This window comes from Nerophis ophidion, unplaced genomic scaffold (genome assembly GCF_033978795.1).
Source record: "Nerophis ophidion isolate RoL-2023_Sa unplaced genomic scaffold, RoL_Noph_v1.0 HiC_scaffold_30, whole genome shotgun sequence".
NCBI classification, from domain to species: domain Eukaryota; kingdom Metazoa; phylum Chordata; class Actinopteri; order Syngnathiformes; family Syngnathidae; genus Nerophis; species Nerophis ophidion.
This window is the reverse complement of record NW_026906952.1, coordinates 553,637-571,309: the sequence shown is the minus strand read 5'-3', so window position 1 is coordinate 571,309 and position 17,673 is coordinate 553,637. Positions and strand designations below refer to the sequence as shown.

The following is a 17,673-nucleotide window of genomic DNA, read 5'->3' as shown; positions in this document are numbered from 1 at the left end:
AATCAACCTATCCCCAGGTGCATGTCTTTGGAGGTAGGAGGGGCCTATCCCCAGGTGCATGCCTTTGGAGGTGGGAGGGGCCTATCCGCAGGTGCATGTCTTTGGAGGTGGGAGGGGCCTATCCCCAGGTGCATGTCTTCTGAAGTAGGAGGAAAACCGGAGTACCCGGAGGGAACCCACACATTCATGGGAAGGACATGCAAACTCCACACAGAAACATCCCGAGCCCGGGATTGAACCCTGACTACTCAGGACTTTCGTATTGTGACACAGACGCACTAACCCCTCTTCCACCATGCTGCCAGATATAGATGTAGAGATATAATATATGTCATGCTAATTTAAATTTAAAAAGAACATGAAAACCTCCCACATTCTAAAATACATTATAAAAACGATTATCATCAAAGACAAAAATAATATCATGAGTGTAATATTTATTTTGTTTCTACTGTTGTTTCAATACATTGTTAAATATTTGAATATTTTTACGAAAATAAGTTGTATGTCTTTGTTTTGAAAATTTTAAATGGACAATGTAGATCATTTGGTAAAATGACTGTTTTGTTGTTGTTTGTGGTTACTCGTAGGAAGAACTGTGCCGAGCTGCATGAATAAGTTGGCTTTAATTAAGACTTCAGCAGGACAGTAATTGTACATACGCACTGCATGAGAGGGTGTGTTCGAGAATTACAACATGAAAACAGCTGCAAGAAACAAAATCTGTACAAAAAATGCTGCAAGTCAAAGCCACAGAGTCAGTCCAAGTTTACCACAAACAAGTGCTATAGACAGTCTGTGCATGATGTGACAGTGGATCAACACAGCCAAAGTGAAAATGACACATTCTACGTGGATGGCTTGGAAATAGAAAATTGCATTGACTCTGTAAATCCACAACAAAGAGACCAAGATGAAGGATTTGTCACAGTGTGCATAAACGACATGCCAACCGAAATGAAAGTGGATACAGGTGCTAAATGCAATGTAATGTCACTGAAGACTTTCAATAGAGTAAACAGCGGCGTGAAACTCGCCAAACAACACAGAAGCACAAATTTGGTGGCTTACGGAGGAGCCAAAATCGAGACACAAGGTGAAGGTACGCTGACATGCTTTTTAAAGGGACAGCGCCACTTACTGCCATTTTTCACAGTGGATAGAATGTGACATCACTGTTGGGCTTCCGTGCATGCCTGCGTACGGGGCTAGTCGAGTTGAGTCCCGATGTGCACCATGTCACCACAGAGAACACTGGAGAGTTCAGCGCACGGATCCTCACACAATACCAAGATATTTTCAGTGAAGAGCTCGGAGAACTACCAGTTGTTTACACAATGACAGTGGACCCCAATGTGCCGCCAGTTGGTAGGCCGGCCCACCGCATCCCAGTAGCGATGCAAGACTGTGTGAAAGCTGAACTTAAACGCATGGAAAGCATAGACGTTATTACTTCAGTCACCGAACCAACAGCTTGGGTGTCATCCATGGTCGCTGGGCACACAAAAGGCAAATCAGAAATCAGATTGTGCATCAACCCCAAATATTTAAATGAAGCACTAAAATGGGAAGTGTGGAGGAGGTAGCAGCACAAATGTTTTCAGTGCTAGATGCAAAAAATTCATTCTGGCAGATCCGCCTGGACAAATAGTCCTCAATGAAGACAACATTCAGTACTCCTTTTGGACGTTACAGATTCCTTCGCATGCCTTTCGGCATTAACTCAGCAAGCAAAGTATTCCAGCGCACAATGGATCAGCTCTTTGCTGGATATCCATGCTCAGTCATTGTCGATGACATCATCATCGGAGGCCGTGATGTGGCGGAGCATGACACCAAACTAAAAAAAAGTGCTTGAACAGATTAAAATAACTTGCACTGAGCCTAGTCTATAAAATCCGCGACACCTCCCTGATACCGAAGTACATGTTCAACTTCTTCCTTAACGTAAATGACCGCCACAACGACAACACCAGGGGGAGTTCCACAAACCACGTTAAACCCAGATTCCGATCTAACAAAGGTCTTAACTCGTTCTCTTTCTATGCCACATCAATGTGGAATGCACTCCCAACAGGTGTAAAAGTAAGTGCATCTCTATATTCCTTCAAAAGCGCTCTAACACAACACCTCCAGGCAACTTCAACCCTTTCCTAATACCCTCCTCCGTTCACATCCCATCTCCCCAGTTTATAAATAACCTAATGTAAATAATCAAATGTTCTTCTAATGTATATACTTGTTCTTATGCTATGTGAACTCACTATGTTCTCTGCTGGCTGTACATATCCTACCAAGTAAGACCTACACTGTTTCAATGTCCACATTTCTCTGTTGATGCAATTGTTGATGACTGAAGTACTGATATCAACCAAAGCTCCTCATCCCACCCCCAGATTGTAAATAATGTAAATAATTCAATGTATATACTATGATGATTAACCTGTGTGATGACTGTATTATGCTGATAGTATATATTTGTACCATGAATTGATTAACATGGACCCCGACTTAAACAAGTTGAAAACTTATTGGGGTGTTACCATTTAGTGGTCAATTGTACGGAATATGTACTGAACTGTGCAATCTACTAATACAAGTATCAATCAATCAATCAATCAAAAATGATATTTCAAATATATAAACCGTATTTTACTTTAAATCATGTATGTATGAAAGTAATTAACTAGTAGTGTTTTTAATGCATTTATTGTGTTGTCTGTCTAATTGTAATAAATGCAGACGAGGCGTGTTCAACGTTGACTCACACAGCGTGCTCATAACCACATTCTAGCTGTCTGCATGGCGACATACGACACCACTTCACGGGGCTACCGCGCATGTTCGTCACTACTGTTGCATGCTGGGTAGTGTAGTTCTTATACTCCCTAGCTCAAAACATCACAACTATGACTCTTTGGCCCCGCCCCTACGGACGTATGCTTGGAAGACATGCGCTTTGCGGCAAAGTCCTCCTTTTCTCCACACACGCTTCTAAGCCTCGGCACATCTCCTCACATCGCTACTAACTACACTTTATTCATCTTCCGTGTCAGGATAAACTCCACTCGTCTCAGCCAAATTTGGAGATTATTAGGCCTGCTTAGCTTGATAGTTGTTTGAGCGTGCCAATTAGCTTAGCTTGTTAGCCGCTAACAAAGAGACGCGGATTTGATCAACACATCGCTTAGTTAAGATCAAGTGTGAGAGTAAAGTGTTGATATTGTGTGAAAATGTGCGAAAGAACGATAGCAAAGTATGAGGAATAAACTTTGTTGTGTGAAAATGTGTGAAAGAACGATAGCAGAGTACAAAGAGGAACTTTCTCGGACAAAAGAAGAGAACGAGAGACTACGTCAACTATTGGAGGCTGTTTTCAAGAAAGCTCAAGTTGTGTTACACAGAACAGGTTTGTTGACTTCTTACTCTCACATTTTTACTAACTTTATATTTCATCATGAACACGATGTGTTTGCAGCAGTCATTTCCATTAGATCAGGGGTGTCCAAACTTTTTCCACAGAGGGCCGAACACGGAAAAATGTAAGCATGCAGGGGCCATTTTGATATTTTTCATTTTCAAACCATAACAAAATATATATATTTTTTTATCCTTAGGGCTCCTGGGGAGCATAGGGGGTCTAGGTCACAAAAATGTTAAAAAAAGGTCAAATTATTATTATTTCTTTTATTTAAGGCTCACAGTAAATCTCTATATCAACTTGAGGTTGATATAAAGTAAAACAAATAAGGTTTTGTGCCTCTTCAGTCAAAGACAACTTTGTTTTTTATAGTAAAACTGAAATATGCAGTATTTAGATAGATAGATAGTACTTTATTGTTTCCTTTAGGAGAGTTCCTTTATTTAGCAATTCAAGCCCTCAAAGATCAATAATGCAGGATATCATTGATTTGAATTATTTAATATTTTTGAGTAATCACAGTGAAAAGTTAAATAAAATCCTACTAAATATGTTTGAGATCCATAAGGTTCACCACTCATAAAGTGATGCATTTTTATTAGATTTTTTTTTTAACTTTTAACACATAAATTTCAGGATAAACTTCCGATATATCTGTTGATTTTAAGTTTGAACTATTATTTTTTTTATTTTATGCTCTTTTGTCCACATTTTGATGTTTTTATATAGCAACCACAAAACATATGCAATATTTTTTCTACATAAAACATTTTAAAATAACTTATAAGTAACAATTCATTATAACATAGATTTTTTTTGTCCTTTTTTTTTCGAGCAATGGAAAAAAACAAAATAAAAACACAAGGGAAAAAAACTGCCTGCATGTCAGCTTTGTGTCAACATTGCCACGTTTTCTCATTATATTTCACCTCATTCCACTTTTTTAAAATGTTTTTTTGAATTTTTGCAACACTATCAATTTTATTGTCCCCCCTACTGCTCTGGTCTTTGTCTTGTGGCCTGTGAGGGTTTTCACACCTTCCTAGACCTCCCTCATGTTGACCTGCTCCAGCTTCTTTCTGTAGCTTAGTTTAGTCTTTATTTGAAGGGACAATGCACAGAAATTGGGGTGGGCAATAACGCAAATTTGGGTATCGATACCGAGCCGATACCGGCCAGTATCGCCGATACCAATACCGGAAGTGTCGTCATCTGATGGGAGGGTGGGACTTCGGGGTATCGATACTTTTGAAAAACAAATTTGTACTTTTGCTTTTATTAATTGATTATGATAATAATACAACACAGGACAACGATTTAGGTAAAAAAATAACATATTTATTACAAAAGTAATATCAATAGCAATAAAGTAATGCAAATAAGGTGCAAACAACTACTGAACCTGGCTTGTCGCCTCAAAACACACAAACACTTAAGGTAAATAATAAAACTCTAGTTATTGAACAAAGTTGTAAACATGAACACAAAACAAAAGAACTGAGAAATTCAAATATCAAATAAAAAAGTAATAATATCAATTACAATAAAGTAGTGCAAATAAGGTGAAAACAAATACTGAACTTGGCTAGTCGCGTCACAACATACAAGAACTTAAGTAAAAAAGAAAACTCTAGTTATTAAACAGTTGTAAAAATGAACACAAAACAAAAGAAATGAGAATTGTAAAATAAAAAAGTAATGAAATAATATCAATAAAGTAAATAGTGCAAATAAAGTACACCCACTCGCTCACTCATGGCTTGTCGCCACAAACACTACATGTTTTTGTTCAGAAACAATAGCATGTTCACATTTTTGCCCTTTAATGTGCGTCTCCTATGTGAAACCAACTGTCCTGCCTGGGAGAACATTCTTTCTGCAGGCACTGAGGTTGCAATTATCCCCAGGTATCTTTTTGCAGCCTTTCTATTGCATAATGGAGCTACGAAATTTAAAAACACTTTAAAAATTCATCTTCAACCCAAAATAAAATACAATTAACATGACGCTTGGTGCGTTCGCGCACACACATCAGTATTATTCGCTCAGAGGTTCACTCGGACAAACACACACACCCACACACACACACCCACACACACATACACACATACACACGCGTGCGCTTCCAGTGCGACTTAATGTCTTGGTTGTAAACTGTAAAGTATTTTATTGCACTAAAATAACGATGAGAATGAACAGAACATTCAAAAATTGTCATACAAATAAGATGAGAAAAATAGTCGTTATATTAACATAAATGCAAAAATAAATCTTAAATAAATCCTAAAGAAATGCAAAAACAAAAATAAATACACTATGCCAATAATACTTAAAAATACTAACCAAAATACCTTAAAAATAAATGAAATTAAGAGCCCGAAACCCAAAATAAAAAAGTGCACTGTTATCAAAACAGTCAAATGGAAATATATAATTAAATGTGTAAGTCAAAAAAGAAAATAACTTAAATAAAAATACAAAAAATATATAAAAAGAAAAAAACAAACACACACATACACACACACACACACACACGTCATTATAACGTGTCTAACATCATATTCATGAATTAAACACCAATACAACTTTATTTTCAATAGATAATGCAGGCTCAGGTCCCTCCCTGTTCACAGAGGACTGGGCTGTCCGTTCACTTGTAATGATCTGTTGATTGTGTTCATATTTATGTTATTTGCTCTTGTTCAGAAACACTAAGACATCAGTGAGTCTTGTAATCCCTCCAAATGACACAGTCGCGGCTGAACTCAAATGCACTGAGAAAAGAACGAATCATTTCATTAAGTGATTCAGTTCGTTCACTCAAATGATTCGTTCGAACGAACAAATCGTTCAGGAACGACCCATCACTAGGGAGGAGGGTGAAGTGGTGAGGAGCGCTGTGCTCACATTTTTTTTTTAATCGGAGTGATTCGCTTAATTTGGTGAAGTATCGATACCATCACGCCAGTATCGATACGATACAGATACCAAGTATTGATGGTATCGATACTTGGTATCACTACGCCCAGCCCTACACAGAAACATTAAGCTCAAAGACAGATATGTTCTGTTCCAGATTATAGCCAAATAGCTAATTTCCATCTGCAGTCCCTGGCTACCTGTCCTTAGTCTTCCTCACGCGTCCTTTCTTCTCCCGCTGTGCTGCTCTCATTGCCTCCCTGTCTCCACTCCTGAAGGCAGCTTTCTTCTTGTTGAGCACAGCTTGAACCTCCTGTGTTACCCAGGGTGTGTCATTAGGGTAGCACCGAACAGTCTTGGCAGGGCAGGTCACGTCTAGGCAGAAGTTGAGGTGATCCGTAGAACAGTGAGTCAGACCATCAATGTCCTCACCATGTGGAAACTGTGTTCCATTTGTCTGTCACAGAATGACATCACACTAAGACGTTCAGTGACAGTTTTCCAGTGTTTATCAGTGATTTTTCTTCAGTTATTTACAATTTTTGTACAGTATCAATTAATGTTTATTTATATAGCCCTAACTCACAGGTGTCTTAAAGGGCTAAAAAAAAGGCAGTAAAAACCTTTAAAACAAAGTGTTTGCTAGTGAAATTTTCTGAAATGTGTAGGTATATTCTTGCAATCGTTTACATTTTCAGAATGTATAATATTGTGTTTTAGAGTAATGCTTTGACATTTTTGTCAGGTTCAAACACCGATGGCATCTCTTAGACAAGACAAGAAGCAAATAAATCAAACACAGACAGGTTTCAATTTAGCTCATGAGGAGAAACGTCTGGGCCACAACTTTGTACAGTTTCCCACCACGCTCTGACGAGGGAGTTCCACGCGTCCTCTTTTGTTTAAGGCCTTTTCTGATTACATAGCTGCAGCTGTTTCTAAAGGGAGGGGGGTCGTAAACCGCTGTCGTACTCAGTCACTCGGTCATAAACAGTTCAAAGAAAAGTGCCTGGAGTTGCATCGGGTCTGCTCCCTCTCTGCTTCGTAGCTCTCGGGTCAGGACAAGGTCTTCTTGTGGCTGTCAATAGATCAAAGAAACCGACACCTCCATGTCGCTTCCCATCGCAGACAGTGGAGTTTTACAAGCCTTGTGTTTGATAAGATGAAAGACAGTTTTTGTCTTCTAGCAGGGGACCTGAACTCAATGGAACACAAAGTTGTGTTATAACTAATGTACAATTATTCTGACAATTTTGTTATTATTGTTAATATTATCTGGAATCAATTTTTGGCAGCAGCAAAGTGGCAATCTGGGTAGTTTTTAGCTCTAAAAAGGGTATTTAAACAAGTAAACAGTACAGGACGGCGTGGCGCAGTGGGGGAGTGGCCGTGCGCAACCCGAGAGTCCCTGGTTCAAATCCCACCTAGTACCAACCTCGTCATGTCCGTTGTGTCCTGAGCAAGACACTTCACCCTTGCTCCTGATGGGTGCTGGTTGGCGCCTTGCATGGCAGCTCCCTCCATCAGTGTGTGAATGTGTGTGTGAATGGGTAAATGTGGAAGTAGTGATAAATGGGTTGTACTTGTATAGCGCTTTTCTACCTTCAAGGTAGAAAAGCGCTATACAAGTACAACCCATTTATCATTTATCATTTACAGTAGGGTACTTTATATATATATATATATATATATATATATATATATATATATATATATATATATATATATATATATATATATATATATAAATCTCCTGATGATTGAGGGAACCCCTCATGAAACAGTTCTGTAGAGATGAAGTAGTCTTGTGATTTTTCCCACACCTATATATATATATATATATATATGTATATGTAATGCCCATAAGGGTATTCTCGTAGAATATGCAGAGATAAGATGTGTCAATATCAAAATGTTACTTAAAATACATTTTTGGCAGCTACAAAGTGTCCATTTGGGTAGATATTTGCTCTAAAAAGGTATTCCAACAAGTAAACAGTACAGTAGGTACTTGATTTTGATATATGCAATGCTCATAAGGGTATTCTAGTAAAATAAGCATGTGTAAATATGCAATGTGTAAATTGCAAAATATTACGTCGAATAATTTTTTGTCAGACAAATTATATTTAATGACAATTTTACATAAATTTAGACATCCAAACCTGTTGTACATATTTATCATGAGCAGGAAGAAATAACAGTTACAGCTGTGTGTATCTTCCAAACAAGAAAGAGGTTTTATCACATCAACATGTGACTAACAACACTCCTTTAAATCTCATCAATACCACAGAAGAGACAAACTGTCCTTTTCCCGGCACGATAAAGTCTTAAATAATGTCAAACACGTAGCGACACAATAACCAGGAAGATAAAGTGTTTATCTTACACCCAGTAATTTTGCCACAACACCCCTAAAGGGACATGGGGGAAAGTCCTAGTTGGAAATACAGCCGAATTAACTCCTGAACTAGAAAGTCAAGGGCGGTCACGGCATGTTCTTGTCGTCGATGTTGGTCAATTTTTTAGGGCATTACGGCAAGTCACAAGGGCAGTCGCAGCTTTTGTCACGGTTGCCTTGGTTAAATTCGAGCCCTGCTAACGGAATTAATTTTTAATCAATGTTATTAATTTGTGTGTTACTTCAAATAACTGAGATGCAGTTAAGATAAGTTTCATATGAGAGCAGTCTTCACCGGACCGAACAGCAGGACTGGTGTAACAATGACATTATTACATGTCACTCTTTATAACTCCTTGTGCAGATCTGATTGTTCATTATTTAAATGTTGACTTCAATTTGAAACAAAGGTGCTAACATTCATCGCCACATTTGGCCAGGCGTGTTTTAAAGGGGAACATTATCCCAATTTCAGAAGGGTTAAAACCAATAAAAATCAGTTTCCACTAGCTTATTTGATTTTTCGAAGTTTTACTAAAAATTTTACCCATCACGCAATATACCAAAAAACGACTTCAAATTGCCTGATTTTAACCGTCGTTATAGCCACCCGTCTATTGTCCTGTGACGTCACTTCGTAAAGCCAACAAAAACAAATATGGCGGACAGCACAGAAAAGTATAGCGTAGTAGCTCTGATTCAGACTCATTCAGCGCCGTAAGCGATTCAACAGATTACGCATGTATTGAAACGGATGGTTGGAGTGTGGAGGCAGATAGCGAAAACGAAATTGAAGAAGAAACTGAAGCTATTTAGCCATATCAAAACAGACAGCGGCAACGAGGACGAATTCGGCGATCGCCTTCTAACCAACGATTGCATGTTTTGAGCACTGGTGTAACTTAAATCTGTTGATTGCTTAGTGTTTGTTTGGCATTAAATGTGGGTGGAGGGAAAGGCTGGATGCAAATATAGCTACAATTGAGGCATAATAATGCAATATGTACATACAGCTAGCCTAAATAGCATGTTAGCATCGATTAGCTTGCAGTCATGCCGTGACCAAATCTGTCTGATTAGCACATAAGTCAATAACATCAACAAAACTCACCGTTGGGATTTCTCTGACTTTATCGTTGGAAATGCATCTGCTTTGAGTGTCGCAGAATATCCACAAATTCTTGCCATCTCTGTCGTAGCATCGCTGTCGTCGGTAAAATGTGCGTCCAATTTCTTGCCAACTTTCGCATCTTTTGGCCACTGGTGCAACTTGAATCCGTCCCTGTGAGTGTTGTTACACCCTCCGACAACACACCGATGAGGCAGATCGTCTCCAAGGTACGGAAAACAGTTGAAAAACCGAAAATAACGGAGCAGATGTGACTTGCTGCTTGTAATGTGTTTGAGAAAATGGCGGATTGCTTTACGTTTTGACGTCACGTTGTGACGTCATCGCTCCAACAGCGAACAATTGAAAAGGCTTTTACATCGCCAAATTCGCCCTTTTAGAGTTCGGAAATCGTTTAAAAAAACATATGGTCTTTTTTCTGCAACATCAATATATATATTGACGCTTACATAGGTCTGTGCAGGACTGTCAATAGCATATTGGATGTCCAGTTGTGCGAGGCGTGTTTTAAAGCAGCTGTCGTGAGAGTAGAATATGTGTGTGTGTGTGTGCTCCTTTAAGAATGACAGTATGTGGGGTGTGTGACGAGTAAGTGAGTGGGCAAGTTAGGAGAGGTAGTGCTAGCATGTGCAGGACTGTCAATAGCATGTTGGATGTCCGGTTGTGCCCTGTGGAAATTATAAATAAAGTGAGCAAGTTGTATCGATGGCCTCATCATTCCGACCAAGTGAAAGGTCTCCCCTGCTCTCCTCGACTACGGTCTGGGAGCCGACAAGCAGGGAAGGTGTAAAACAGTACTTGCAACGCGTTGTCCCCCTGCTTAAAGTGTCACCTTTATTGTTAGTTTTGAAGTCCATATTGTACTTCACACCCTTATTATTAACAAGTAGAATTGTAGTTTTTTGCCTTTCTTCCTCTTCAAGATGTTATTGCTTGTATGCAGTCAGATGAAAGAGCAGAAGCGGCACTTTTCAAAAGGTAGTATTGTACTGTTTTCAGTTGATTGTCATGTATATAATGTAATGCATTGTGGCCAAACAGCTCCATTTTTGTTCCATCTGACATCACAAGGACAAAGATAAGACCTTCTGGAGGAAAGTTTTGTGGTCAGATAAAATAAAAATGGAGCTGTTTGGCCACAATACCCAGGAATATGTTTGGAGGAGAAAAGGAGAGATCTTTAATCCCAGGAACACCACACCTACCGTCAAGCATGGTGGTGGTCGTATTATTCTCTGGGTCCGTTTTGCTGCCAATGGAACTGGTGCTTTAAATGAGATAATGAAAAAAAAGGATTACCTCCAAATTCTTCAGGACAAGCTAAAATCATCAGCCCGGAGGTTGGGTCTTGGGCGCAGTTGGGTGTTCCAACAGGACAATGACCCCAAACACACGTCAAAAGTGTCTAGGAATATCTAAATCATGCTAGAATTAAGGTTTTAGAATGGCCTTCCCAAAGTCGTGTGGACAATGCTGAAGAAACAAGTCTATGTCAGAAAACCAACACATTTGGCTGAACTGCGCCAATTTTGTCAAGAGAAGTGGTCAAAAATTCAAGCAGAAGCTTGTGGATGGCGACCAAAAGCGCCTTATTGCAGTGAAACTTGCCAAGGGTCATGTAAGCAAATATTAACATTGCTGTATGTACACTTTTGACCCAGCACATTTGCTCACATGTACAGTAGACCCATAATAAATTCATAAAAGAAGCAAACTTCATGAATGTTTTTAGTGAGCAACAAGTATGTGCTCCAATCACACTATCAGAAAAAAATAAGAATTGTAGAAATGATTGGAAACTCAAGACAGCCATGACATTATGTTCTTTACAGGTGTATGTTAACTTTTGATCGCGACTCTATATATGCATGTGTATATGTATATATATCCATCCATCCATCCATTTTCTACCGCTTATCCACTTCGGGAGCCTATCTCAGCTACAATTGGGTGGAAGGCGGGGTATGTATATATATATATATATATATATATATATATATATATATATATATATATATGTATATATATATATCCATCCATCCATCCATCATCTTCCGCTTATCCGAGGTCGGGTCGCGGGGGCAGCAGCCTAAGCAGGGAAGCCCAGACTTCCCTATCTCCAGCCACTTCGTCTAGCTCTTCCCGGGGGATCCCGAGGCGTTCCCAGGCCAGCCGGGAGACATAGTCTTCCCAACGTGTCCTGGGTCTTCCCCGTGGCCTCCTACCAGCTGGACGTGCCCTAAACACATCCCTAGGGAGGCGTTCGGGTGGCATCCTGACCAGATGCCCGAGCCACCTCATCTGGCTCCTCTCGATGTGGAGAAGCAGCGGCTTTACTTTGAGTTCCTCCCGGATGGCAGAGCTTCTCACCCTATCTCTAAGGGAGAGCCCCGCCACCCGGCGGAGGAAACTCATTTCGGCCGCTTGTACCCGTGATCTTATCCTTTCGGTCATGACCCAAAGCTCATGACCATAGGTGAGGATGGGAACGTAGATCGACCGGTAAATTGAGAGCTCTGCCTTCCGGCTCAGCTCCTTCTTCACCACAACGGATCGATACAACGTCCGCATTACTGAAGACGCCGCACCGATCCGCCTGTCGATCTCACGATCCACTCCTCCCCCACTCGTGAACAAGACTCCTAGGTACTTGAACTCCTCCACTTGGGGCAGGGTCTCCTCCCCAACCCGGAGATGGCACTCCACCCTTTTCCGGGAGAGAACCATGGACTCGGACTTGGAGGTGCTGATTCTCATTCCGGTCGCTTCACACTCGGCTGCGAACCGATCCAGTGAGAGCTGAAGATCCCGGTCAGATGGAGCCATCAGGACTACATCATCTGCAAAAAGCAGAGACCTAATCCCGTGGCCACCAAACCGGAACCCCTCAACGCCTTGGCTGCGCCTAGAAATTCTGTCCATAAAAGTTATGAACAGAATCGGTGACAAAGGACAGCCTTGGCGGAGTCCAACCTTCACTGGAAACGTGTCCGACTTACTGCCAGCAATGCGGACCAAGCTCTGACACTGATCATACAGGGAGCGGACTGCCACAATAAGACATTCCGATACCCCATACTCTCTGAGCACTCCCCACAGGACTTCCCGAGGGACACGGTCGAATGCCTTCTCCAAGTCCACAAAGCACATGTAGACTGGTTGGGCAAACTCCCATGCACCCTCAAAAACCCTGCCGAGAGTATAGAGCTGGTCCACAGTTCCACGACCAGGACGAAAACCACACTGTTCCTCCTGAATCCGAGGTTCGACTATCCGGCGAAGCCTCCTCTCCAGTACACCTGAATAAACCTTACCGGGAAGGCTGAGGAGTGTGATCCCACGATAGTTGGAACACACCCTCCGGTCCCCCTTCTTAAAGAGAGGGACCACCACCCCGGTCTGCCAATCCAGAGGTACCGCCCCCGATGTCCACGCGATGCTGCAGAGTCTTGTCAACCAAGACAGCCCCACAGCATCCAGAGCCTTAAGGAACTCCGGGCGGATCTCATCCACCCCCGGGGCCTTGCCGTCGAGGAGCTTTTTAACTACCTCAGCGACCTCAGCCGCAGAAATAGGAGAGTCCACTACAGATTCCCCAGGCACCGCTTCCTCAAAGAAAGACGTGTTGGTGGCATTGAGGAGGTCTTCGAAGTATTCCCTCCACCGATCCACAACATCCGCAGTCGAAGTCAGCAGAACACCATCCGCACCATACACGGTGTTGATAGTGCACTGCTTCCCCTTCCTGAGGCGCCGTATGGTGGTCCAGAATCGCTTCGAAGCCGTCCGGAAGTCGTTTTCCATGGCTTCCCCGAACTCTTCCCATGTCCGAGTTTTTGCCTCCGCGACCGCTAAAGCTGCACACCGCTTGGCCCGTCGGTACCCGTCCACTGCCTCCGGAGTCCTATGCGCCAAAAGAACCCGATAGGACTCCTTCTTCAGCTTGACGGCATCCCTCACTGCTGGTGTCCACCAACGGGTTCTGGGATTACCGCCACGACAGGCACCAACAACCTTGCGGCCACAGCTCCAATCAGCCGCCTCGACAATAGAGGTTCGGAACATGGTCCACTCGGACTCAATGTCCCGCACCTCCCTCGTGACATGTTCAAAGTTCTCCCGGAGGTGTGAATTGAAACTCTCTCTGACAGGAGACTCTGCCAGACGTTCCCAGCAGACCCTCACAATGCGTTTGGGCCTGCCAGGTCTGTCCGGCATCCTCCCCCACCATCGCAGCCAACTCACCACCAGGTGGTGATCGGTAGAAAGCTCCGCCCCTCTCTTCACCCGAGTGTCCAAAACATAAGGCCGCAAATCCGATGACACAACTACAAAGTCGATCATCGAACTGCGGCCTAGGGTGTCCTGGTGCCAAGTGCACATATGGACACCCTTATGTTTGAACATGGTGTTTGTTATCGACAAACTGTGACGAGCACAAAAGTCCAATAACAAAACACCACTCGGGTTTAGATCCGGGCGACCATTCTTCCCAATCACGCCTCTCCAGGTTTCACTGTCGTTGCCAACATGAGCGTTGAAGTCCCCCAGTAGGACAAGGGAATCACCCGGGGGAGCACTTTCCAGTACTCCCTCAAGTGTACCCAAAAAGGGTGGGTATTCTGAACTTCTGTTTGGTGCGTAAGCACAAACAACAGTCAGGACCCGTCCCCCCACCCGAAGGCGAAGGGAAGCTACCCTCTCGTCCACTGGGTTGAACTCAAACGTACAGGCTTTGAGCCGGGGGGCAACCAGAATTGCCACCCCAGCCCGTCGCCTCTCACTGCCGGCAACGCCAGAGTGGAAGAGGGTCCAGTCCCTCTCGAGAGAACTGGTTCCAGAGCCCTTGCTGTGCGTCGAGGTGAGTCCGACTATATCCAGCCGGAACCTCTCTACCTCGCGCACTAGCTCAGGCTCCTTCCCCCCCAGTGAGGTGACGTTCCACGTCCCAAGAGCTAGCTTCTGTAGCCGAGGATCGGACCGCCAAGTGCCCTGCCTTCGGCTGCCGCCCAGCTCACAATGCACCCGACCTCTATGGCCCCTCCTATGAGTGGTGAGCCCATTGGAGGGATGACCCACGTTGCCTCTTCGGGCTGTGCCCGGCCGGGCCCCATGGGAACAGGCCCGACCACCAGGCGCTCGCCATCGTGCCCCAACTCCGGGCCTGGCTCCAGAGCGGGGCCCCGGTGACCCACGTCCGGGCGAGGGAAATCTGGGTTCATTTCGTTGTAATTCCATAGAAGTCTTTGAGCTGCTCTTTGTCTGATCACTCACCTAGGACCTGTTTGTCTTGGGAGACCCTACCAGGGGGCATGAAAACCCCCAGACAACATAACTCCTAGGATCATTGGGACACGCAAACTCCTCTACCACGGTAAGGTAGCAGCTCAGAGAGGAGTATATATATATATATATATATATAATATATATGTTCAGTTTAACAGTCCTGTTGTGATTGATTGAATGCCCTGAGAATTATACTGGACATTCTTTTGTAATTGCCACAAAATAACGTGTAGTATTTTGTTAATTTCTTGCCAAAAATATTTTTATTTTATAGATATCTTCAAAGCACAGTATTGACCTTAGGGCCCTTTGGCCCCCCATGGGGGACCCGTAAAATCTGAACCTTTTAAGACCTCACTGTTGGCTTTGTAGGCTCATGTTACTTCTCAACCAGTCAAAGTTGATGCTAATCAACCTGTTTCTTCTCCTTTTTACTGAATGTGAAAGCAAAAGTGAGTCCACAAATAACCGAATCGTAAAGCAGACTCGAAAATTAAATCTGAATTGGTAAAATCTTGTCTATTTCCATCCCAGCATGTGTTTGTCTTCTTGTGTCCTGCAGACGTCTGTGAAAAATATCGTCCACCTGAGCAGCAGGAGGGGTCCTCCAGTATGAAGCAGAAGAAGTCACAGTACCTCCACGTGAAAGAAGAGGAGCCACAGCCCCACTACTTTAAAGTGGAGGAAAAACAGCGGCTGTCCCCCCACTTCATAAAGGAAGACAAGAGACACCTGATCAGTGTGACGAGTGAAGATGATGAGGTCAAAGGTGAGTGTGTGGAGAAGAGAGAGGCGGAGCCTCCAAGCAGCAGTTTAGCAGAAGCTGATGGAGACCACTGTGGAGGATCACAAGCAGACAAGCTCTTAGCTCCACTATCAGATAGTGAGGACACAACGTCACACTCTCCTGACACTGATGATGAAGACTCTAAAGATGATAAGACATGTCACACGGACAACACTCACTTCACATGTTCTACCTGTCACAAAACTTATAAATATCTTAGCTATTTGAAAAGACACATGAGAACACACACTGGAGAGAAACCTTTTTCATGTTCAATCTGTGGTACAGATTTTACTCGAAGGCAAACTTTGAAAACACACATGAGAATACACACTGGAGAAAAACCTTTTTCCTGCTTAGAATGTGGCAAAAGTTTTCAAACAAATCAAAGGTTAAAAATACACATGAGAATACACACAGGAGAAAAACCTTTTTCCTGCTCAGAATGTGGTAAAAGTTTTCTTGTAAATCAAAGATTAAAAGTACACATGAGAACACACACTGGTGAAAAACCTTTTATATGTTCAGTATGTGGCAAAAGTTATATGGAAAGACAGCGATTAAAAGTACACGAGAGAACGCACTCTGGTGAAAAACCATACTCCTGTTCAATTTGCAACAGAAGCTTTCATGAACGAAAAACTTGTACAGTACACATGAGAAGACACCCAGGAGAGAAAGTGTTGAGTTGCAGTGTGTGTGGTGAAAGATTGTCTTCTAAGTACCAGTGTAAGAAACACAAGTGTGCTGGTGAGAACAGCAGCAGCAAATGAAACTGCAGGATTTGAAATAAACTGTCCAGACTTTCATTTTGACTTTCTAACAACATCAGCACATATAACATGTGTGACATCATTGTTGTGTGTGTAACACAATCTTGTTAATATGATTCTAACATTTATAGATTAAACACTTCAGATTAGTGTGTTTATTTCAGTCAAGTACAAACCCCGGTTCAATATGAGTTGGGAAATTGTGTTGGATGTAAATATAAACGGAATACAATGATTTGCAAATCATTTTCAACCCATATTCAGTTGAATATGCTACAAAGACAACATATTTGATGTTCAAACTGATAAACTTTTTTTTTTTGCAAATAATCATTAACTTTAGAATTTCTTGCCAGCATCACATGAAAAAAGAAGTTGAGAAAGGTGGCAATAACTACTGATAAAGTTGAGGAATGCTCATCAAACACTTATATGGAACATCCCACAGGTGTGCAGGCTAATTGGGAACAGGTGGGTGCCATGATTGAGTATAAAAGCAGCTTCCATGAAATGCTAAGTAATTCACAAACAAGGATGGGGTGAGGGTCACCACTTTGTAAGCAAATTGTCGAACAGTTTTAGAACAACTTTTCTCAACGAGCTATTGCAAGGAATTTAGGGATTTTACCATCTACGGTCCGTAAAATCATCAAAAAGTTCAGAGAATCAGTAGAAATCACTGCACGTAAGCGATGATATTACAGACTTTTGATCCCTCAGGCGGTACTGCATCAAAAACCGACATCAGTGTGTAAAGGATATCACCACATGGGCTCAGGAACCCTTCAGAAAACCACTGTCAGTAACTAGAGTTGGTTGCTACATCTGTAAGTGCAAGTTATAACTCTACTATGCAAAGCCAAACCCATTTATCAACAATATCCTAAAACGCCGCCGGTTTGGCTGGGCCCGAGCTCACCTAAGATGGACTAATACAAAGTGGAAAGGTGTTCT

General features: G+C 42.3%; 1 protein-coding gene across 1 annotated transcript; it reads left to right on the top strand.

The window, feature by feature from the left end:
- Positions 1-3,274: 3,274 nt before the first annotated feature.
- LOC133546483 (gastrula zinc finger protein xLCGF3.1-like) lies at positions 3,275-16,755 on the top strand. Its single transcript, XM_061892257.1, has 2 exons — positions 3,275-3,409; positions 15,722-16,755. The coding sequence occupies exons 1-2, from the start codon at positions 3,286-3,288 to the stop codon at positions 16,717-16,719; spliced, it is 1,122 nt and encodes a 373-aa protein (XP_061748241.1). The 5' UTR covers positions 3,275-3,285; the 3' UTR covers positions 16,720-16,755.
- Positions 16,756-17,673: the final 918 nt, after the last annotated feature.

Excerpts from the sequence above, each read along its gene's own strand:
- LOC133546483 (XM_061892257.1), top strand. The coding sequence starts at position 3,286 with ATGTGTGAAAGAACGATAGCAGAGTACAAAGAGGAACTTTCTCGGACA. Across the intron at positions 3,410-15,721 it reads AGTTGTGTTACACAGAACAG|ACGTCTGTGAAAAATATCGT; the intron begins GTTTGTTGACTT and ends TGTGTCCTGCAG.